Source organism: Pholcus phalangioides, unplaced genomic scaffold (assembly GCF_987345545.1).
Source record: "Pholcus phalangioides strain wild (caught in Gottingen) unplaced genomic scaffold, Ppha-v1.0 ptg000041l_1, whole genome shotgun sequence".
Classification (NCBI taxonomy): domain Eukaryota; kingdom Metazoa; phylum Arthropoda; class Arachnida; order Araneae; family Pholcidae; genus Pholcus; species Pholcus phalangioides.
The window spans coordinates 7,881,484-7,905,464 of NW_028301627.1; the positions used below are offsets into that span (position 1 = coordinate 7,881,484).

General features: G+C 36.1%; 1 protein-coding gene and 1 long non-coding RNA gene across 2 annotated transcripts; one reads left to right on the top strand and one right to left on the bottom strand.

The window, feature by feature from the left end:
- Nucleotides 1-1,248: 1,248 nt before the first annotated feature.
- On the bottom strand, nt 1,249-2,329 carry LOC149065218 (uncharacterized). The gene has a single exon (XM_089254371.1). It carries the CDS (start codon nt 2,240-2,242, stop codon nt 1,400-1,402), a length of 843 nt encoding a protein of 280 aa, XP_089110497.1. The 5' UTR covers nt 2,243-2,329; the 3' UTR covers nt 1,249-1,399.
- Nucleotides 2,330-8,355: 6,026 nt separating this feature from the next.
- Nucleotides 8,356-17,038, top strand: LOC149065219 (uncharacterized). The gene is made up of 3 exons (XR_016195671.1): nt 8,356-8,837; nt 9,676-9,813; nt 14,541-17,038. It is a non-coding gene; the product is annotated as an uncharacterized LOC149065219 (long non-coding RNA).
- Nucleotides 17,039-23,981: the final 6,943 nt, after the last annotated feature.

The following is a 23,981-nucleotide window of genomic DNA, read 5'->3' on the forward strand; positions in this document are numbered from 1 at the left end:
TCTCATGTCTCATCAATACTGAATATTAGGATGAAAGATTGAATTCTGAAACAGGAACACTGTGCAAAAAAATATAGTAACGTGTGATTTTTTGTAACTCTGCAAGTGCAAAACTTCAGTCATGACATTCAAATTTTAATATAGTATTATGGTAAGAGAGATGTAATAAAGAAGTAATGTGTTAAATATCTCAAACTTAAAATTTTCATTGAATGATGCTTCATTAGTGCTTTGGAACAGCTGGCTGTTTCAAAGCACTAATGACTATCATACCGAAAAAGGTTTTGTTACACTATGTTACACTGAACTGATGAAAGTGAACAATTAGTTTTGAAATGGACATATATCTTGTTAATAAAAGTAATTTGAAGTTCATAAATAAAGGACTTTTTTATTCAAATACACATCTAATAAAACCTTTCAAAATTGTTACTATATTAAAAATTACCATTGATAAAAAATCCTCCTGTAACAGCAGTAAATTAAACTTATGACTGCATGAGTATGAAAAGAAATGTTTTAGAAATCAGTTTCTTCCACATTAAAGTGGAAACCTATTAGTCCTGCTGTTGTTTTCCATGGTTTTTTTCAACTCGGAAGGAGTTTCCAAATCTTGACAGCGACATACCTGATGAACTTGGTAGATATGTCAAATTGCTTTTAGGCACCCTTTTAAATTCTACAGAACTCAGAAGAATTTTGTCTTTTGCATTCATTCATACTAATCTGAGAAATCAATTACAGCATACAACTGCTAAAAACAGTTTTGTTTTTCAATGTTCCAATGCAGTGAGATGAAAGAGGGTTTTTATAATATTTTCTGATATTTTGTAACTATTATTCGTAATAATAATGTTTTCTAATGATCTATAAAATAAGATAAAAATTTTCATTTTGCAATAGTACGGTAGAGATCAGTGTCATTTAAAATGAATAATGCTTAATTGTTTTGTTACTTAAAAAAGTTAAAAAATAATTTTGTCAATTAGATTGAAATTAGATGAATGAATTTCAAACTTTCAATGAAATTTCTCTAGGTCTGATGAAAAGCTTCAGTTAGATATCTTATCTTGGTCAAAGGACTGATCTCAGTTTTCTAATTCATTTTACATGTGCATAGTTAAATTGCCATAGTCCTAATTCCAATTTATTAGGGGTGTTAAAATGTATTTGTCATATCTTACTTTATAGTGCAAATGATGAATACGGAAGGAAGACTGGTTTTTCTCCTGTTTGGAAAAAGCCCGTTTTGGTCTGCAGTGTTTTCCAAGAGGAAGAAACTGTCCAACTCTTCAAAAGACTGATGCAGTTATTAATTTGCATACATAATTAAATTAGTGAAATTAAATTTACTTAATGTTATAAAAAATATACATTTCCTATATCAAAAGCATAAATTCTAACTTATATGATAAATTATTGAAGAAAAACTAGTTTCTTCCGGCCAGTTTTTTCCACTTTGGCAGAAACTGTCCAACCCTGTCCCAGTGTGGACCCTTTTGTGTCGGTTGAAACTCCCACTTTGAGAAAACGTTTTTTGACAGATATCACACTTGTAGGGCTTCTCTCTAGTATGGACCCTGAGGTGTGATTTTAAATCGCCAACTTGAGAAAATTTTTTACCACAGATTTCACACTGATGTGGCTTTTCACCAGTATGGAATCTTTTGTGTACATTTAAATCTCCCACGCGAGAAAATTTTCTACCGCAGATTTCACAGTCATGTGGCTTCTCTCCAGTATGGATTCTTTTGTGAATGTTTAAATTGCTACTTCGAGAAAATGTTTTATGGCAGATACTACATTTGTGTGGCTTCTCTCCCGTGTGGACTCTTTTGTGTTTGTTCAATCCATCTACTACAGTGAATGCTTTACCACAGATATGACATTCATGTGGCTTCTCTCCATTATGGAGCCTATGGTGTAATTTTAAATGGATCAGTTGAGAAAATTTTCTACCACAGACTTCACACTCGTGTGGCTTTTCTCCAGTGTGGACTCTTTTGTGAATGTTTAAATTGCTACTTCGAGAAAATGTTTTATGACAGACATTACATTTGTGTGGCTTCTCTCCTGTGTGGACTCTTTGGTGACTTTTTAAACAGCTATGGCTGGAAAATATTTTACTACAGACATCACACTTGTGTGACTTCTCAGTGTGCAAATTTCTGTGCATGTTTAAATTGCTACTTTGGGAAAATGTTTTACCACAGATATCACATTTATGTATCTTCTCTGCCATGCAGAATCTTTTCTGTAGGTTTAAATGATCCAATCTATAGAAAATGTCTTACCACAGATTTCAAACTCACATGGTCTCTTCTGTACTCACTCAAATTGCTACAGCTTGAAAATGTGTAACTACATATATAACATACATTTCGCTTCTGAGTGTGGACTATTCTGTGTTGGTTCAAATAGCTGATAATATATTGCTGCAGAAAATATTTTATCACATTTATACAGCTTCTCTCCTGTATGGTATGTTTTGTATGTTTATATATATTTAAACCTTTTCAAAAACAATTCTGTCTACAAAATTGACAGTGTGGCTTGTTAAGTATTTGTGTGCCCGTTTGAAGTGTTAGTTCCAGGATCCGCTATTGCACTGACATTGTAGCTACTTTTATGTGTGTGCCTTTTTCACATAGATTTAAATTGCTTATTTGATTTTAAAAATTTTACCACACATAATAACACACGTGTGTTTTCTGCAGTATGGGCATTTCAGTCAAATATCTTTATGGATATAAATCTAAATTATTCCCTTTCATCAATGTTCTTCTGCAGCACTGACATTCATGTGAGATTTCTTCATCAAAAAATTTATCAGAAACTACAGATTGCTTTCAAATTTATACAAAACTGACATCTTCATCCACATTATCTTCACTACGCGATATTGCAGACTATCATCCACACTATTAAAGCTGTGTTTGAAGCGAGAGCAGACAACCAAGTCTGTTATAGTTTCTTCGATTCTTGTGAAGTTCAATGTTTTTCCAAAGTTTTTTTTCTATGCATATCCTCTTGTAAACATTCTGATGTTTTATCCTGCAGGTTATGATGGGAATCTTCGATAACCTGTAAAATAAAAAGTATCATCATCTTAAAGTTCTAAATATATTTCAATCAAGATTGGCAATGTTTTGGGAAATTTGGGGAAAAAGCAATGGTATACTTTACTATCAAAAAGCTCAGCCTCAATAACCATACATGAAAAATGAAAATCAAAGTAAAGATAAAATCTATAACCAAATAAAAAATTGTGAAATTGAAAAGAAACCACCAAATTTAAACAGTTATATATGACTGATATTAATTTATAGCACAGATTTTTTCAGCTCAAAACTCATCAACTTGACAGAAGCGCTAACAAAGCACCAGAGATAAAAACCAAACTACACTTTCAGACACACAACTAAAAAAGGATGTAGGCTTACATTGTGGCCATAAAAAATATGGATGCTATCAATCAAAACATTGTAATATGCAAAAAAGTAAGTTCCCATCATGTTATATGCCTATTGTGTTCGAAACGTTTTTGACGTCAAAACCCAACCCTGGTTAAAACGTTGCTCTAACTTTAAATTGCTTTGAGGAAAATTTCTTAAAAATTTTAAAGAGCTTTGTGATACAGTCTAACTATGTGCAATATTATTTGACATTTAAAATCCCTTTGAAATTTGAGAGAGAAAGAATTTCGAAAAATTCTCATACAAAATCAAAAGGAAGTGCAATATTTGTGCCGAACAAAGAAAGTGATAAATGTCAGAAAAAGGAAACCCACAATCCTTTGATTTTTCCCACGTTACAAAATTTGATCACAATTTATTAACCTGATCAGCGCTCCAAACCCCATTGCTGCAGGCAATTGAAATCCTGACAGAAAGAGTGGAGTGCGGTTTATATGGTTAAAACTAAAATTTCAAAATTGATTTGGTCGCAGTTTATTATCTTGATTGCGTCCCAACGCCCTCGCTGCAAGAAATGCAAATCCCAGCAGAATTACACCATATAAGTCACACTTCACGTTTTCTGTCGAGATTTGCATTTCTCCTAACAAGGGGCATTGGGGAGCCGATAAAAATAATAAAGTACGATCAAATAAATTTTGAAATTTTAATTTTCACTGTATAAGCCAATCCTCGCTATTTCTGTCAGGATTTACATTTCTCGCAATGAGGGGCATTAGGGTGCTCGCTCTTCAAGATGATAAATTGCGATCAAGTAGAAATTCGTACCACAAAAATCCGTACAAGGAACATTTTGTTCTTAATTTATGTCTATGGTTTTTGTAAATTGAAATTAAAGGGATAATTGATATCTTTCGCTGATGATACAGTGCTAGACGCTGAGGACACTGCAATGGAATGTCTCATAAAAAGTAGAAGAGGACTAAAATCAATTTATGGCCAGTCAAAGATAAACTGAAATTAAAAACCAGTAACATAAATGCTAACACACATCTGCATCAAGCTCCCTGTCCACTGCCAAATAATTACCCAATGCAACTGTCAAAGAGAATAGGGCGTCTGAATATTATTTCGTCATGCTTATGCAAGATGATTTGAAATGCACATGAGATTGCAAGAAAATTTTAAAATAACACTTTCTACAGCTGTTATATATACAAATACAACGCCACAACAGGCAAAATGCCCAACGAAGTGGCTGAGAAAAAGATGCCCATAACAAATATGGATGTCATATATTACCAAAGAACAGCAACCCAATTAAAAATGCGATTACAAACAAAATATACACATGATAAAATATTATACAATGACCATAAGAATACATATGGTTGCCTAATTCTAAATATGGATAGCACCTCGGTTTCACCCCAACATGTTTATCGTATTTCCTTTTAAACGTGTCAATTGTGCTACAATTTATTACCTCCGGGGTAAGTTATTCCATTTATTTACAACCCCATTAGAGAAAAATTCCCTGCTACACCATAACCTAGAATTGTCCCTTACCAAACGATACTCATGTCCCCTTGTAAAGGCAGTCAATTGATGTGGTACTAATAATCCTATCCATCCCATTGAAAATTTTGAACACTTCGATCATATCTCCCCGACACCTGCATTCATCCAATGTTAACATATTCAAAAAATGAAGTCTCTCTTCATAACTCAAGCCCTGTGTGCCAATAAGGGCACGTGTAGCTCTTCTCTGCACCCCTTCCCAAGTTTAATAATAAAATAAACTTTAAATACGAAAATAAACTTCAATATATTTTTAGTAAGAAATTCCTCAAAGATGTATTTTCTGCATGGACATATTTAATATTGAATTACGGAATTCGTGCCTGGGGGTGGCAATGATAGCAACACATACAGTAGAATAAGATTCCAAATAACAAATTCTTCTAACCAAAATAAAATATAATGCCATAAGTTAGCACATGGACGAAATTATATACAAGATTATGTACAAGATTTAAGAAAAAGGAGAAATTACGCCTTGTGCCTTCGTAAGCATTTTGCATGGCCAGTCTTCTCATTACTCCAATATCTTGACTATGAAATATTTCTCTATATTTGTTTTTGAGAGCTTTTTCACATATAGATGGAGCATCAATTCTCATGCTTCTTTTTTGCATGAATCTGGTCATTATTAGATAATCTCGTTCACCATTTTTGTGTCAAGATCTCCCTTCAGATTTTTTTACGCTAAAAAATTGTAAATTTTCCAAAACTATGTCTCATCTATCTTCTCACTATGTGTATTTACTAATATATTCTCGTAATTGTGAATAATTCGTCACTGTGTAAGAAACTTAAAAAAACATTTTTCTTCAGTCTTTTGAAATGTTTTCAGCAGCCCAGTGTTTGGGAAAACGAGCAACTTGAGCCAGTTTGGCCAGTCACTTTGATCTTTACACTACTCAAGATTGATTTGAGTATCCCAGCGTAAGGAGGACCCTTACTTTTTCGGTCAAAAACATTTATTGTCATCGAAAAACTAAAAACATCAACCTCAAGAAATGGGAAAATATATCAATTCAAAAGTGGTGGTTTACTGTGTCCCACCTTATTGTTGTATGAACAACTATTGTTATACACGATTTACAATGTATAAACTAGATAAATAAAATGCCTTACTGTTACTGGTGCTTGTGGGTGGAGCGTTAGACTAGAAATTTGCAACATTCAAATTTGCACGGAACCATCGATGGTTTTGAAACTGTTATGGAACTCCAATGTCTGAAAAAAAATCAATATTTCTTTAGTATAAACCAGTTTTCTTTATAGCACCAATAAGATAATTCACAGCTATTCATGTAAAATTCCAGGAAAAACCATCGGTTCTAACAGAAAACACACATGTTTTGTCAACCACCAGGTTGCGCCATCATTCATACCAGGATGCGAGTGATTGGCAGTTCTTTTTCAACCCATTTATTTTCCTTTATTTGTGTTTTTGACCGGGCCTTCCAGTTACAAAAAATAAATGAAACAGGCTGCAAGCCTCCCAAGGTTCAACACCACTGTAAGCAAACATGGGTCCCATTGGGGGCACTGTTGGAGGTCAGGCGAAGATGGTTTTCCGTGGTTGCCAACTTTGAAGCGTGAATGTGAGCTTATCTCTTCACCTGCATAGGGGCTTATAAGAGAGAAAATACAGACATCTGCCTCTTTTGTGTCCAGATTTTCCATGTACAGGTCAGCGGTTATCTCAGACACTCCCTCACCAAGTTATTAGTGAAAGAAAGAAGGGGGGGGGGGGGATGATTGTCCATCTCTTTCTTCCCACCTATACCAATTTTTTTTTTTGTGAACTGGAGGGACAGACTTGTTACCCTCAAAGTTTATCAACGTCACCCCCTGGGGACCCGACCAGCATTCTCAAAGCCTTTTTTCCTGAAATCGTAGTCTACACCATTATATGTTAGAAACCTTGGTCTGTATGGCAGTCGTATTCCATACGAGAACCTTTTATGGCCGAAAAGTATGGCTGTTATGCGAGAGAAAAAGATCGGTGATTGTTTATTCATCTGAGATGTGTCTCTGAAAACTACAATCGAATCACGTTATAATGAACTCCAAGAGACCGGAGAGACCACTTTGTTAGGGGCCATTCAAGTATTACATCAGCAAATTTTCAGCCATTTTTGACCTCCTCCCCCTCTCTTGTCAGCAAAACTCTGACACTCCCCCCCCCATCAGCAAAACTTTGTCATTAGTCCTCGCCCCTGTTTCCTAACGCATATTGGTGGGATCAGAGACGTATGCGCAGGGGCCCAAAATTAAAATTTTGGAAATTTTTATATCTATGTGTTATTATAATCAATTCATGTTAATTTCAACGTTATTTGAAGAACTCAAAATTTCTTTTCAAGAAATTCATTCCGACCCACCTTCTAAGCCATATATGATAAGCCTTTTCACAGTGAAAGTACGTGGGTTCGATTCCCCGCAAGGACAATTGAATTTTCTCTCTTTCCTAAATAAATCTTCACTTCAGCCAGCTGTTAAAGGCCTTCATATGGATAGCCAAGAGTAACTTCCTCGAATAGCGCCACTTGGCATCGAATATACCAGAAAGTATAAAAGAAACAACAACTAGCGCCATCTGGATAAAAACTATCTAGAATAGAGGTCTTCAATGCATGAAATCAGGATGATTTTAGTCTTTGATCATAGTTTGTACAAGGTGCTTAATAGGAACGTGGATCAAGTGCTTGCGAGCACGAAATCAAACACAAGCATCCAGCACTCTAGGTGCTTCAGGGAGCACAGTGGTGCTCGCGAGCAATGGGTTGAATATACCTGATCTAGAATGACGACCCAGAGAGCACAATTGTGTCGCCATTAAGCCGGATTTTCCTGCAAGTAGAATTTCTTCACCTTGTGCAACGTGAAAAATTGAAAAATTTAAATTCAGGTTTTGTTGACCAATGAGCCCTCTGTAGAAAACCTGCTCCTAGGAAAACCCAGCTTTAGCAACTTATCGTCGGAAAAAAGTCGCCAGCTTGGCGTGGCCTTCTATACCAAAGCTGTTTCAAGCTGAACTATAAGCTTCTCATCACGGTCTTCCATTAAGGGGGTGGGGGGCACTCCCCTCTAATGTATATGTTCAGGAGAGAGCCAAGATCCTTGACGGGTGATTGATCAACGGGGCTGATAATTATCAACATCTTGTCTCATTAACGCCAATACTTTTAATAAACAAACTAAGAATAAAGACACCCCCTTTCCTCTGCTATAAAGAAAAAAAATGCTTTCTTCCTCCGAATACGTTAAAACGGGCCTACATCTACTGACCTGCACTTGAAGGCGAACTTGACGACTAATTATGACAATTCATAATAACCATTTAACGATCGAGATCAGCGAAAACACAATCGGCCAAGCTTTTATCGGGTAAATATTGTCGACTGTGACTGAACTCAGCTAACCCGATAAGCAAAGATAAAGTTCGTAGTGGTTGTTTTTCCGAAAACAACCAAAGATTTTATTGTAGAAATCTGATCAGATTCGTCGTAACAAGAACAACTTTAAAGAACTTTTAATGGAGACGAAATTGGAAATTTTGGCAATAGCAATGTCTCAAGGGAAAAAAAAACGATTATGTCATATTAATTTAAAAAAACTATAACAACCACTACGAACTTTATTCTTTGTTTATCTCGAGAGTCAAGTGCAGTTACAGACGACAATGTTTACTCGACGGTCATTCCTGTTCAGATCGTGCTCTCGTCTATGTTGATCGTTAAATGGTCATAACTTGTCACCAAGGGATTCAATTAGGATTCCACCTTGTACGGATTCACTAATTCCTTGGGGCGGATTCGTTCGTGTCAAGTTCACATTCGAGGACAGGTCAGTAGATGCGTGCAGGGCAGTGTTTCTCAACTGCCGCCGTGAGTGGTTTACCGTTTCATTTTTACCCATTTATATATTTCCCACAGTGCCATCTTAACGTATGGTATCAATACTCCTGATGATGCCAACCACTAATGTTGGGGAAAGGTTGAGAACTAACTCAAACGGACGACGGTCTTCGAACCCGAACAAACAATTTTAATCAAAGTGATATATTTTTGGAAATACAGAAGCGGACCCCATTTTGGTAGTGGCCCTAGGTAAAGGGGAATCGGGGAGGGGGGTCCACGTTTTGGGGGATTCTAAAATCATGGGGAACCTGAGCAAATGCCCCCACTTGCCCATGTGAAAATCGTTCCACCCATGTTTGTCATCATGTATTTTTTTCTTGAGCCCAAGCATTCCTTTGTAAGGGAAGGACTAGGCCAGCCCTAGAAATTTAGCTGCCCTCAACATACGATTATGTGAGACGAGTTTGCTTTCTTAAACTCTATTACCCTAATAAGCGTGGGTAGCGACTCCCTTGAAGGACGGACATGACGATTTTTGGGAAGGAAGGAGGTTGTCTCCTTCCGAAAATATTTCTTTTCTTATTTAACAAATTCATTTGAAAAAAAAGAAAAGAAATTCAATGGTATTAAGTTGGTACCAAATCCATTTGAATTATTAAATTAACGACTTGAAATTTTCAGGGGGGGGGGAGTGCACGCCATCACGCCGCCTCCACGAGCTGCCCTTGAAATTAATAAAAATTCATTGCAGAAGAATCGGTATTTGCTGATTATATGCAAATCATTTTTTGCTATTTATATGTTTCGTTTTTTTTTCTTCGTAGGTGTCTTGTAGAAATGTGGTTCACGATTCATCAGAAAACGGGGCCAAAAGCTGATCTTTCATATGAGCTAATGAGTTATAAACCATCAAAGTGGTCTGAATCCATTGCTGCTTCAGATTCATCTGCTATCTGAAGTCCGTAAGTAATTCTATTTTTTCCCTTCCAACATTTTGGTTTTAATAATAAAAACAGGAATGTCTTTGAGTGAAGGAGAAAGTCGGTTATTCCACTGACACACAGGCGAATGGCACAGAAAGAAATGGTGACCCAATAGTTGTAAAAATTTATTTATGGGGGTTGACACCCAGGGCCGGAACTGGGGGCTGCAGCCCGGACAGCAATTTCAGGTGAGAACAAAGAACATGTTATAGAATTATCAAATTTTAAAGATTTGGGGGGGGGGGGCAAAAATTTTAGTTACGGCCCTGGCAACACCCCTGAAGATGCGTTATAAGCAGTGGATCCCGCTTATAGCGTTTTTTAAGAAACCATCATAAACAAATGCTGTAAGCGGAAAATCTCAATGAGAATTACGTAGAATTACGTTGAGAATTGAGACCACGAAAATAAGTCTTACTAAGCAGGAAAACGTTATAAATGGGATCGACTGTATTTTTAAAATATGTTATATTTTTTGCAGGTTATATCGCAGAGTGGACAGAAATGTTCGAGTGAGAAAAATATATTTTAAAAATTATAAATAGACTATTATGCAAATGTGGTTTTATTTTCTCAACAATTATATACACAATGTGATCGGTGTACCAGAGACTCATCTATGATGTTTGATAGACGTTCACACTATGAGCAAATTCAAAAAAACGTATGCCCCCCCCCCCCATAGTTTGAATTTTTCCTCTGGTAATTTTTCTAAAATCTAATCACAATGGACACCAGACTTGCTCAGCTGTAGCTTATATTACAGTGAAAACTCACTACAGCGATACTCAATGTAACAATAAATCGTGTTCTACAACGTAGAGCTATATAGTATATTTTTTCATATCTTGTTTGGAATTGTCTATAGGCTAATGTTAAACTGATACAAATGAAATATATCATTTACAGCGATAAATCTCTTTATGATATTTTAGTTAGCAATTACTACAACAATATTTTTTTTTGTTTCGCTCCAAATCACTTTCATTATGTGGATACAAATACAAGGCCACTACAGGCAAAATGACAGATGAGGTGGCTGAGAAGAAGATACCGGTAACAAATATGGGTGTCATATATTTCTAAAATACAGTGCTAAGGTGACGGTAGCACATCTGACTCCAATATTGATGAGGTTTATTTATGAAGAAACATGATATATTTAATTAATTTTACATATTCACATGAGATTAAGAGAGAGGAAGACGACATGGATGCCTTCTCTCATGTGAAAGCTGAAACTGATCTGATGTTCTGACACATGGTCCTTCAGAGGGCATCTGGTGACGTGATCATCTCGTGCTTCAGTACAGGTTGTACTGAGATTCTCTCACGTGACCAGAGTTTGGTATTAAAGCCAATGTGCAAAGTATAATAATAATACATGAGAATATTGAGGCTCCACAACAGCAACCCAATTAAAAACATGATTACAAAAACTATAAACAATTTATATGTACATGATAAAATATCATGCAATGCTTATAAGATGTATTTATGTGGATGTCTCATTCTAAGCATGGATAGCTTCTCGATTTACCCCAACATGTTCATTGTATTTCTTTTTTAAATGTGTCAGTTGTGCTAGAGTTTACTACCCTGTTCCTCCGAGTGTTTCTAGCAAGTATAATAATGTCTGTATTTGTACAATCTATCCTTTGAAAGAGTTAATAAAGTTACATCGAATCTAATCAATTACAATTTTTTGTTGGGAATAAACACAAGTATATTTTGTGGTGTTAACTAACAACACAATTCCAACAATAGCATAAATTTGGCGGCTACTGATGAAAACACTACTTCTTGATGCAATGATAGCCCCTCTACAACACTATTTTTTCTTGGTTTGCAGAGTATCATTACATCGAGTTTTCACTTTATATCATCAGGATGATTTTTTTTTGTTTTACTTCAAAAATTTTTTGCTCATATTGAGTTGTAATGTAGTGTTTGAATAAATTTTGTGTTTATGCCTCTCAGGATTAGTGATCTAGAGTGGATTGGGGGGGGGGGAAGTAGAGAAGAAATAAAAATAATATAGGAAAATAATGGTTTCGTTTCATAAAAAACAGGATGTATTCTCATAGAACGACATTTACTCATACTAAAATGCCTCTTTTGACACATCTTCCTGGATCTGTGCCTGGCAGTGATTTTGCTGATCTGTACCACTTAACTTTGTAATTTAACTGAAAAAAATAATATGATGATTATTGTAGTAAAGAGTTTAAATGAAACACATGCAATTTATATATATTAAATTTAACTTAAAATTTTAAAATCTCTTAACTCAGGAAACTTTACTTTAAATCATAGTTTCCATTGTGTTGCGTTGCTTGAGTTTTTGGAAGATGTAACAGAGTGGACAAATTAGCCTAAATTATTATTTTTTCATTATAAATTTAAACGATTTGTGAAAACTTTTATTGTATTTTTAAGCATATCTCCATATACTCTCACGTGATGTTGATATAGATGGAAAAAGAAAATCATTTGTGATAATGACATAACAGAGTAGACATTCGGCGTTGGTATTGTATTAAAAACATAATGTTAATATTAAGTTGTTTTCCAAAAATCAAATCCAAAAAAGTTGATGAAGAATTAAAAAGTAAAGCTTTCAATGAGTTAAAAAGTGTTATCACATTTAATGTGGAATAAACACATATTTTGCAAATGACGGTAACAGAGTGGACATTTTAAAATGGGAAACATTTCGAAACGCACAAAAAAAGTTTTTCATAAAATAAAATAAAAAAATTCAAAAATTTTTAAACGTTCCAAGTTATTTGAAAAAAAAAATCCAGCGAGAGATTCGCACCAAGTCTCTTTGTATAACACTTTTTTGAAGCTGGGAACAGCCAGACTGTTGACGTTTTGCTCTAAAGATAATGATTTTAAAAAAAACCATTAGATACCGTCCGAAACAAATTAAGAAATGCCATATGACAGAGAATTAGATAAAGAACTGTAAAAGAACTAAAATTACTTCCAGAATGCTCTGAAATTTGGTAAAAAAAATATATAGTCTTGGAAACAGTTTGTATACACTTTTTTTGGGAATGACACACATGCCTCTGCAGAATTTCTAACGAATCGGTGCATACCAAAATGCGTGCTCTATGTGTATGTGGAGCTCTTAAAGTATTTCTGTTGTCAGAATTGTGTTTGTTTCGTGTCCTTGCTGGTGCTGCCACCGGACTTTTATATTGTCGAGAAAATATGCTAAATGCTTGAATTTTCATGTTGTGTCAGTATCGTGTTGTTGGTCCGCCTGCTCTATGTGACTTTTTTAGTGACTCTAGAGACTTTTTGAATAAGAGACCAGCTAGCATTCACGCCTCGAAGATGGAAAACGGCAAAATCACTGCCCAGCACAGATTCAGGAAAATGTGTCAAAAGGGGCATTTCAGTATGAGTAAAGGTCGTTAATGAAATACATTGAAATGAAGTAAAAGAAAAACTTATCCTGATGATATACAGTGAAATCTCAATGTAACGATACTCTAAGAGTGAAGAAGAAGTATTGTTTTATAGGGGTTATCGTTATATATATTTTGATTGGTACAAATTTATACTGCTGGTGCCAGTTGTTCTGAATTGCATTGTTAGTACCACCACAAAATGTATTTATTAGTGTTTATTCATAACAACAAAAATTTTAATCAACTTCACAGTAACTTTATTAACGCTTTCAAAGGGTAGATAGTGCAAAACACCGACACTACACGCTGGAAACAAAAAATACTGGGAGGAACAAAATTAAGGTGATTTTGAGTGAAATATAAAAAAATTTTGTTGTAACAGTTGCTAAATCTCCTTAAAAAATATCATTGTGGAGGAATTTGTCGCTGTTAAGGATATATTTGCATCCTACGGAGTTTAACATTAACCTATAGACAATTTCAAACCAAGATATGAAATAATATCGTTGTAGAGGAGGATTCGTCGTTTTATTGAGTATCGCTGTTGAGAGTTTTCACTGTAGTATAGGCTAAAGCTGAGCAAGTCAAGTGTCCACTTTGACCAGATTTTAAAAAATATTACCACAGTCAAAATTCAAACTATCATGGGGGGGGGGGGATGTGTTTTTTTAATTTCCTCATGGCATGGGTGTTTCTGAAACATCATAGAGAAGTCACTGGGACACCTATCACACTTCACATATAATTGTTGAGAAAATGAATGTGTATTTGCATAGCCTATTTAGAATAATAACTCAGATATCTTTCTCTCAGTTAAACATTTCTGTCCACTCTGTTACGGGAAGCATATTTTAGATGTGCAAGTTTTTCATTGTGTATTTGTATCAAGTTGTTGACCAGTGTAATCTGCACAATTGACAGATTTCCGAGTGCCAACATAAGTGGCTGCGGTTGACCCTTTATTTAAAGATTTGAAGGATTTATTTGCAAGTAAAATGTGATCATTATTAATACGGATTAAATGTTTTGCTTCTACCTTTTACTTGAAGTTTCTGCTTTTACTTTGATCCATTTGCTTGTAAGCATTCCATTATTTCTATTAATAGGGCCTGTTATCTTTACTTTGATTCCCATTTTTCATGTATGGTTTTCGAAGTGGATATTTTGGACAATATGGTGTATATATACTGAGGAGTTTTTTTTTTTTTACCGTGTTGACCTAAACTTTGTCAACCTTGATTCTAATTGGTTTAGACTGTGATAATATGTTTTCTTTTGCAGGGATAATCAACGATTCCCACATCATAATCTGCAGGATAAAGTAGCACAAGCTCTATAAGAGGACATGCAGAGAAGTTTTTTCTTAAAACGCCAGACTTCAAAATGATCGCAGAAAATATTTGGTTGCTTCATAGAAAACAACAGATTTAGTTTGCTATCCATTCAAACATCTTTAAGAGTATGAGTGAGCCACCTGTGAGATTACATTATGAAGATGATGGGGATGAAAAAAAATTCCAGTTTTATATTAATTTAGATACAATTTATAGCATGATAATTTAAAACTGAAAAAAAACTCATAAGTTCCAGTGCTGCAGAAGAACATTGATGAAAAGGAATGATTTAGAATGATGTCCGTAAAAATATTAGACTGAAATGTCCACATTGTAGAAAACACGCATCAATGGGATCTCCGGTAAAACATTTTCAGAAATCAGCAATATAAATCTACGCAAAAATAAGCTACATCTGTGGAAGAATGTTTCATCAGATCAACACTTTAAACGAATACACAAAAATTAACATTGATGAAATGCCATGTGGCTGTGAATTTCGTGAAAATAATTGTTTTCCAAAAAATTTAAATGTACACAAAATGCATGAAGGAAGCCATATAATTGTGATGAAACATTTTTTGACACCAGCGATTTGAACTGGTGCAAAAGAGTCCACACATGTCGGAAGCTGCACGAGTGTAAATTCTATGGTAAAATATTATTTCGAGTATGTAATTTGAATAACAAAACGGGGGTCTGTAGTGAAGAAAGCCCATACAAGTGTGATATTTCAGTGATAAACAATTTTCTGACATTTAGTTTTTATCAACACACAACACCACACTGGGGAGAATTCACACAAGTGTGAAATCTGTGGTAAAACACCTTTTCTTGCAGATAATTTAAAATTTCGCATTTCGTGATATTTGTAGTAAAATTTTTTCTAGCTGCAGTATTTTGAATATGAGCAAAAGAGTCCAAATGGAAAAGAAGGCACATGAGTGTGATATTTGTCTTAAAACATTTTCTCAAAGTAGCGGTTTAAACATTCACAAAAGAGTTCACACAGGAGAGAAGCCACACAAGTGTGAAATCTGTGGTAAGACATTTTCTAGCCCCAGCAATTTCAACAAACACCAAAGAATCCATACTGGGGAGAAGCCATTCAAATGTTATATCTGTCATAAAACATTTTCTCGACGTAGCAGTTTAAACAAACACAAACGAGTCCACTCAGGAGAAAAGCCACATGAGTGTGATATCTGTGGTAAAAAATTTTCTCAACTTGTCCATTTAAAATCACACCACAGGGTCCACACAGGAGAGAAGCCATACGAGTGCAAAATATGTTGTAAAACATTTTCTCGACTTGACCATTTAAAATTACACTATAGGCTCCATACTGGAGAAAAGCCGCATGAATGTGATATCTGTAGTAAAAAATTCACTCAAGGAAGTGAATTGAAATCACACAAAAGAGTCCACACTGGAGAGAAGCCACATGAGTGAAATAGCTGTGGTGAAAGAGTTTTCTTACGCTCACAGTTTAAACCTACACGATAGATTCCACACGAGTGTGATATCTGTAGTAAAGTATTTTACTTCCACATTGGGAAGAAGCCACGTGAATGCAATTTTTGTTACCAGAAATTTCCAACCAGTTGTCTTCTGCAGAAGTTGATTCACTCTGAAGGGAGTTGAAATGAAATTGGTAGTGTGTGCCAAGCAAATAACTTAGCATGAGAATATGACCTAACCAGGACTAGACAAATCCCAGGTCAAGATGGTGACTAAAGAATTGGTATAGGAGTGCTCAAATTCTTTTTTTTGAATTCAAGTCCGAGAGCTATATAAATTTTTTAAAACTTATATCCGTATATGTAACAAACATGGAAAGGAGTCACTGTGTCCTTTAAAAGTTAAAAAAAAAAAAACCAGTTTTTCACCTGTTTTTCTCAGAAAAGAAATGTTTGCCTCTTAAAAAATTGTTCTAGTGTCTACACTTTTTTGCGATTTGTCAAGAATTGGTCCTACCACGATATTTCAGTGGAAGAACCTGCACCTCCTCTTTTAACTGTTATGGGGGGAAGAGAATAAGTACAGACATTAAAAAAATCCAATAAGAGGTCTCTTCTAAAACTTATTTTAAAAATGAAATGAATTTCTCTTTTATTCTGCGAGAAGTTTGAGTAGGATTTTGCCAATTGACGGGGTCGAGAGTGTAGTTTTTTTGTGAAACTTTTACAGATTGACATGGAAACTAAATTATTATTGACTCTCTCAATATGCACACTGCAAGCTACGCTGATAGAATTTTTTTTGGTATCCCATATGGACACACAAAAAGTTTCTTTTTTGAATATATAAATACAACACTGGAAATGTTTTGCATGCTGAATTCTTTTATTGGATCAATATATTCGTTATTTGTTTGTGATTGTGTCAAGCGGCCTGAGAAAATTAAAGGAATAATTCTCTCAAAAATATCCAAAAATAATGCTCAATAAGAATGTCTGTTGTGTGTAAATTGTTTAAAATTCTTCTTCACAAATTATAACAAAGAGTTATAGTACGGGCCGTGACTAAAAGTTTTGTGAGGAGTTGGGGGAGGGGGTTGGGAAGCATTATTTTTCCGACTCGAGTGCTACCGGATGTGATGATTTCATAACAGTGTTTTTGTTCTTTTTGAAAATTTTTCGTGCATGGCCTTTTCTCTCCCCCTTCTATTTCCACCCCTGGCTATAGTTTTAGTACGTCTTTGTGAGCTTATGACTAATATTTAAAAAAAAGCTTAATAAGCTTATTTTAGAACTGAAATATCCATCGATGACTTCGGAATTATGATATACCAAGTGTGTGTGTGTGAAAAACAACTTATTTTGACCCAAAATAATTAGAAAACTACAACTAGACTTCTGAAATCACTGTATTTTCAATAAATTTGCCCGAAATTATGCACCAAAACACATATAAATTCTATATTCAAATAATGTACTATATGACAATTGTTTATTGATTAAGTAGAGAAGAGGTTTTTAACCTTGGAGAGATTTTAGGGGTCCCGTGTGTGTGTGACATAGGATTACAGTAGTATTCTTTCACTTTTATTTCATTTAGAAATCAAGGTGATGTTTATACGAGTCAGTTCATGTTTGCAATTTCAAACGCAGGATTCCCACTCCTTTCTTGACCGAAAACCAGCAACAGGGCAAAAATCACTGCAATTCATTATTTTCTTTTACATGTAATTCTGAATGAATCTCATTGAATTAGTTTTTTGAACACATCAGAAATCTCGTCAAATTGCAACGAATTTCAACTTTCAGCTCTCAAACATTGAAAGAAACAAATTCACATGAAATTACGCTAGTTAAACGTAAAAAAACAATCGAAAAATCCTTTGAGAGAGATATGATTGACAATATAATTGTATCATTGAGTAATACTATTAATATGCATACTGTGCTTTTAATTATAAGTCAATTTCGAATTGAGTTGAATTAATCTTAAGAGGTCGCGCGAGAATGTATTGTTTTCTTTCAAAGAAAATCAAACAAAAGTAAGTGACCATAAAAAAATTTCAAGTAAAAAAAAATGTTTGTTTTCTTTTAAAATCGACGCTATCGCGAGAAGAAAATGCTATCATACGATGCTAAAGGAGCATGTACCCCCCCCCCCCTGGCAGTATATTCCTCGGAATATTCAGAGGAGAAACGATACTTGTTTTCGGAGATACAGTCGACGCTCGTTATAACAACCCCACGTTATAGCGACCATTTTATTACAACGACTGGTATGATAAGTCCCAAATGTTTTCCTGGAACGACTATCATACACTGGTGTAAGAAATTAAGAGAATTTGCAGACTTGGTCGATTACCTCTAGAACTACTGTACCGATTTTAATGAAATTTGATATGTACATACATTGATACAATACAAAACAAATAACCATTCAATAATTGTAATACACACGCATGATCGTGCGTAACACTCGTTGGAGTCGGAAGGTATGAAACAGCGGTTGCAGAATAAACAAAAAAATGGTTTAATAGGGGGTATGGTTCCCCTCTTACAGATATACAGGTTTCGCAGCGTGATTTCATACTTGAAATAAGGCAATTTATCATTTCCTGTGGCAATTGGTCCCACTCGTTCAGCAACGCTGTTTTCATTCCCTGGATGGTCTCCGGAGGGGGGTTGCGAGTTGCAATTGCCCTCCCCAGAGCGTCCCAGACATACTCTATAGGATTAAGGTCTGGAGATCTGGCTGGCCAATCCATCCGGCGAATATCCTCACTCTCTAGAAAATCGTCGAGCAGAAGAGCTCTATGTGGCCTCGCGTTATCGTCCATTAAAATGAACTCAGGGCCAACTGCACCCCTGAAAAGGCGAACATAGGGCTCTAAAGACATGGAGAGGTGTGCGGCCATCCAACATGATGCCTGCCCAGACCATTAAACCTCCTCCGCCATAATGGTCGATTTCGCGGACATTGGAGGATAGGTAGCGGGTCCCTGGTTCTCTCCATATGAACTTACGGCGAGAATCGGTGCTTAGGCTGAACCAGGACTCATCAGTGAAGAGAACGGTCGCCCATTGATCCATACTCTAATCTCTATGCTCTCTGCACCATGATAAACGGATTCTCCTGTCCGTAGAAGTGAGCGGGACGCAAACAGCAGGTCGTCTTGCAAACAACCCTCTCTCATGAAGTCTTTTGGAAACAGTCACCCTTGATACACGGGTTTCTGTGGCTGCGTACAAGTCATGAGAAGCTGTAGCACTCCTGTTACGCCTCGCTATAATCGACAAATGGCGATCTTCTTTGGCCGTCGTGGCTCTTGGACGACCTTGCCCAGGCTTTCTCTCCATGGATCCGGTATCCTGGAACTGTTTCCATAAGTTACACACGACGCTGGGCGTTAAATTGAACTCTCTACAAATCTGGACTTGAGATTGGCCTGCTTCTAGCCTCCCCACAATTCGCCACCTCATTCCATCATCTAAACGTTGGTGGTTACTCATTTTTACTGTTACAATTTGAAATTAACCGATTGCAGCAAAATAACACCAAGAAATTCGCCGAGGTGTGCTAGCGAACGAAATGCGTCTTAACTTACGCGCGCTTATAAAGCCTGTTTCTCTACTGGCTCCGCCTACACACACGTGTACGCTTACGTATTTGACGTACAAGATTTGCATTTTTGTCTGGAAGCAGTGGTTTTACATTCAGTTCAGTTCTTTTCATGAAATTCTCTTAATTTATTTCACCAGTGTATATGTTTTACTTACATGATGACCCTCCCAATCAGGCTAGTAGCCAGAAATTTCGTTCGGGGGGGGGGGGGACCAAAGTGATATAACAATAGATTTAGCCATCTGTTATCCTTTTCCCAGTCTCTGACATTTCGGGGGACGACCACACCCCAAGTCTCCCCTCTCTCGCCACGGCCTTGCTCCAAATATAACATCCACTTTCGACGAAAGAATGGGTCGTTATATCGGGCGTCGACGGTAGTACAAAAATTCATCTTTCTATCCCTATATTATCATAATCACTGAAGGTAGCATTGTGAGTTTTAGTACCCGCTTGACGACTTTTTTCGTTCGTAAGGAAAGAAATGGGGAGCAATCATTGGTGAAAATTCTTGAAGCGGGTTTTAAACCCGCTTTTTCTATTTCCCATGTGAACGGGGCTATAGAGTATAAGAAAATTCAAACTGATCAAAAGACAGCGAAGAAAGAGATAGAAGAATGAAAATATTCCCACGGATCACCTAGAACCGGTTTCAGAGATTTCGCCTGCACATGTGTAACTGAATGGTGTGGATGCACCAAACCGTTCAGTTATATCTGCGCAGTTATGCCTGTACAGGTATAACTGAGCGTGTGTAGGGGCCTTTACTCGTTTCGGCGCCACCTATGATTTGGTGCCGTGTTCAGTTGTACAGGTTGCACCGCCCTAAGACCGCTACTACTCGTGTTCTATATCTGTTAAAATCTATTCTCTTGTGAAAATTTCAATTGAAATTTATGTTTCAGAGTGGAAAAAATTGATTGAATTTCTTTAGTAACTTCGTTTTCGTTCGTGAGAATATATCAGGCAGTAAAGAAACGAGACCACAAGTCTTTCTCCTTGCTAATATACTCACTCTAACCATAATAATCTAATTCTAACCCTATTTTTATTGGAGTTTGATCTTTAAATAGTGGAGTTAGGCTAAAGTTACCAAAAGTATCATATTCATACTCAGTTTGATCTTTTTGCGACTTATTCGTATTTTAAAAAGTCAACTTTGATGCACAGAAATTCGAATGCTTCAGGGAATCGGCAACTCAGTTTGTGAAGTGAATATCAAAATAGGATGTCGATGGTTTATTTCCACCAACTCATCTAATTTCCGTGTCCACGTCAAAAATAGCCATTATTTAATTGTTTTTTTATAAATTACATTTAAAAAGTTTTACATTAAAAAAGTAGTTTTTCCCGACTTTCGAAAACTATTAGAATTAAAACATTAATATCTTCGGCAATGTTCAAGAGTAGACGATGAATACAGCCTGTTTAAAAAATGTTATCGGTTTTCTCTATAGTCCGTTTCAGGTTAACTTTGCAGTGAAGAGGAAGCTACGAGGGAACCGCATCACTCGTTGCTATGACAACGAAAGCCTATTAACCTATGTATCGATGCGCGGCCTCGGTGAGGTATGGCTGATTCTCGCCAATCGCGCAGAAAAAAAATATTTTTTACGTGTAACGTAATGCTTGTAGAAAAAATTGCAGTCAGTTAGTAACAAAAAATTAGCTAATGAAAAAAAAAAGTCATTGTTGATACTTTCACAAATTAAAGTGCGGTTTTTGAAATCATTTTTTTCTCATTGAAAAGTATCTTAGTAACTCCTATTAACCCGGTTTTGACGTTTGAATTTGGGAATAGCCCCAAATAATAATAAAAATGATACGGAAAAATTTAGAATTCTTTTACTCACTTTTCCTGCCGAAATTTCCGTCGCTCACCCACCCGAACGCACGGTATACGTCGATGCCACTTATTATAACTACAGTTTTAGTCATTTTTCACGGATTCTCATTCTATGGAGTCCTCACTTGACGTTGTAGAGCTATCTGTTTCCCTATCAAGCCACCTGCAATCCAAAATTCCTCTTCTTTTTCAATAACGTGTTTTATGCATTATTGCCAAAAAGAACGGAGAACGTTTTAGCGTGTCTATCTCTGATGAAAAGAAAGATACAACTGTCACAGAAGGAAAAAATACACTGCAAGCCTAAACCATTGTGGGTCTCTCTCTCTCTCTCTTGTTTATTTATATTTATCTGGAGAGACACTGGAGGGGCATCTGAAGGAACAGCCTCTGCTGTGGGGGAGGAAGTTGGTGTGGGTGAAAAAGAGACATTACTTATGTCAACACCCTCCGCTGTCGGAATTCAGAAACCACCCCTATCCTACGAACACGGCAAGAAATAGATATAAAAAAAAAAGGGGGGGGGTCTGGAACCGTAACCTACACCCATAAAGAGAGCCTCTCACAACGGTATCGGCGCTGTCGTGAAAGAGGGACACTTCCTGTAATCTATGAGTGAACATCTGAATTCGTTGGAGGTTATTTTCGCGAGAAAAAAAAAAACTAATTGAATATTCGTCTGGGTGTGTAGGTCTATAACTACATGCAAAACTGAATGAAAAATTGTATCGGAAAAAATTCAACAAAATGACGATATAATATATATATATAACTGTGCAATCAAAAAAAAAAGCACGACAGTAATATTGGCGGGGAAAATTTCTTGGAAATCGCACCAAAATGTTCTTGAGCTCGCCATGGATTTTGATAATGGTAACCAATATTTTTCTAATTTAAAAAATTTAAACGAATATACATTGGTTCAAAACGGTATTTTTTCAGTGTCTTTTTCAAAATCATAAAAAAATTTGAAATATTCTATATAAATGATCATCATAAACCTCCGATGTATGGGAACTATATTTTGCGGCGAAGGAATACACTCTCTACCTTTCTCTCCACTGCAAAGTTAACCTGAAACAAACTATAGATAAGGGATGAAATTTTCTTTGTTTTTACAACGACTCCCAGTAAGCATGCAGCAAATATTATCAGTCAGCACAGATCAACTGACAGAGTTGGCCTTGGTCGCAGACAAAATCGCCGAAGTTACCGACATTTCGCCGGTTATCGTGGCTACCTCTACTGACACGATCATTCAAACTTTTGAAAAAAAATTAGAAGCTCTCAGCGAGCAAATTGAGCTTTTGTCGCGGGGGCGTTCCCCGACAAGACATTTTCAGAGCCAAAATCGTTCGAATTCGAGAACTAGAAATCGTTCTAAAAATCGTGTTTCCTCCGAACCTCTTTGTTGGTATCACAGGCGTTTCGCCGAGAAAGCTCGCAAATGCTTCAGCCCCTGTAATTTTTCGGGAAACGTGCGAGCTCATCAGAACTAGCGGCATCTGATGTTAGCCGACTCAACTGCCGCTTATTCATTCCAGATCGCAACACTGAGTTGCGTTTTCTGATCGATTCAGGCGCGGCATGTTCCGTCTTTTCCGTGAATAACATACGTGATCGCAAACCAGTTGTGGACGAAAACTTCATTTTATACGCTGCCAATGGAACCGCTATTAAAACATATGGCAATAAACATTTAGTGCTCGACTTGGGTTTACGCAGAGACTTTCCTTGGTCATTTGTCATTGCCAATGTCTCTAGCCCTATCTTGGGAGCTGATTTTATGCAGCGACTAGCTATAATACCCGGCGTTGCCCGGGTACAAAAATGGGAAAGAAAACATGATACCAACTTGCATAACGATAAAAATAAAAGAAAAACATTTTGCAACTTGCATAATTATAAAAATAAATAAGGGAACATGTTTCGAACTTGCACAATTGCCAAAATGGTAGAGAAATGCGGATTTGTATAAATACAAAAATGCGGGAGATAAATCTGGATGATCGATATAGATTATACCCTGTAATCTAAATAATAAGGATTTTGGCCAAATGCGCCTAGCTATAATACCCGGCGCTGCCCGGGTTTTCTTCAATGAGGCTGTTTGGATCACGTGATATCTCCCTCTTTCTTTGAGGGACATGCAAACCGTGTCTAAGTTAACCAATATGCCGACTTCATGAAATAAACAAATCTAGATTTAAAAAAACATAGAAACGAATATTTTTTCCCCTTTTTTTTAAGGGGCGCTAGGTATTTCGACCCCCCCCCCCCGAAGTTATCCATCTGCCTGTTCCAGCTTTAAAAAATGCTTAATTGAAGCTGTGGAATTTCTTCGATGTACTTTACGGGCCCATAATTAATTTTAAAATCATCCTAAACTATGAATTTAAGCAGTTGAATATCAAAAGACAATACGGAGACATTAATTTTCATGCTTGAGAAGATTTAAAT

Bases quoted from the DNA above. Each gene is read 5' to 3' on its own strand.
- LOC149065218 (XM_089254371.1), bottom strand. From the start codon at position 2,242: ATGGCAGAGAAGATACATAAATGTGATATCTGTGGTAAAACATTTTCC.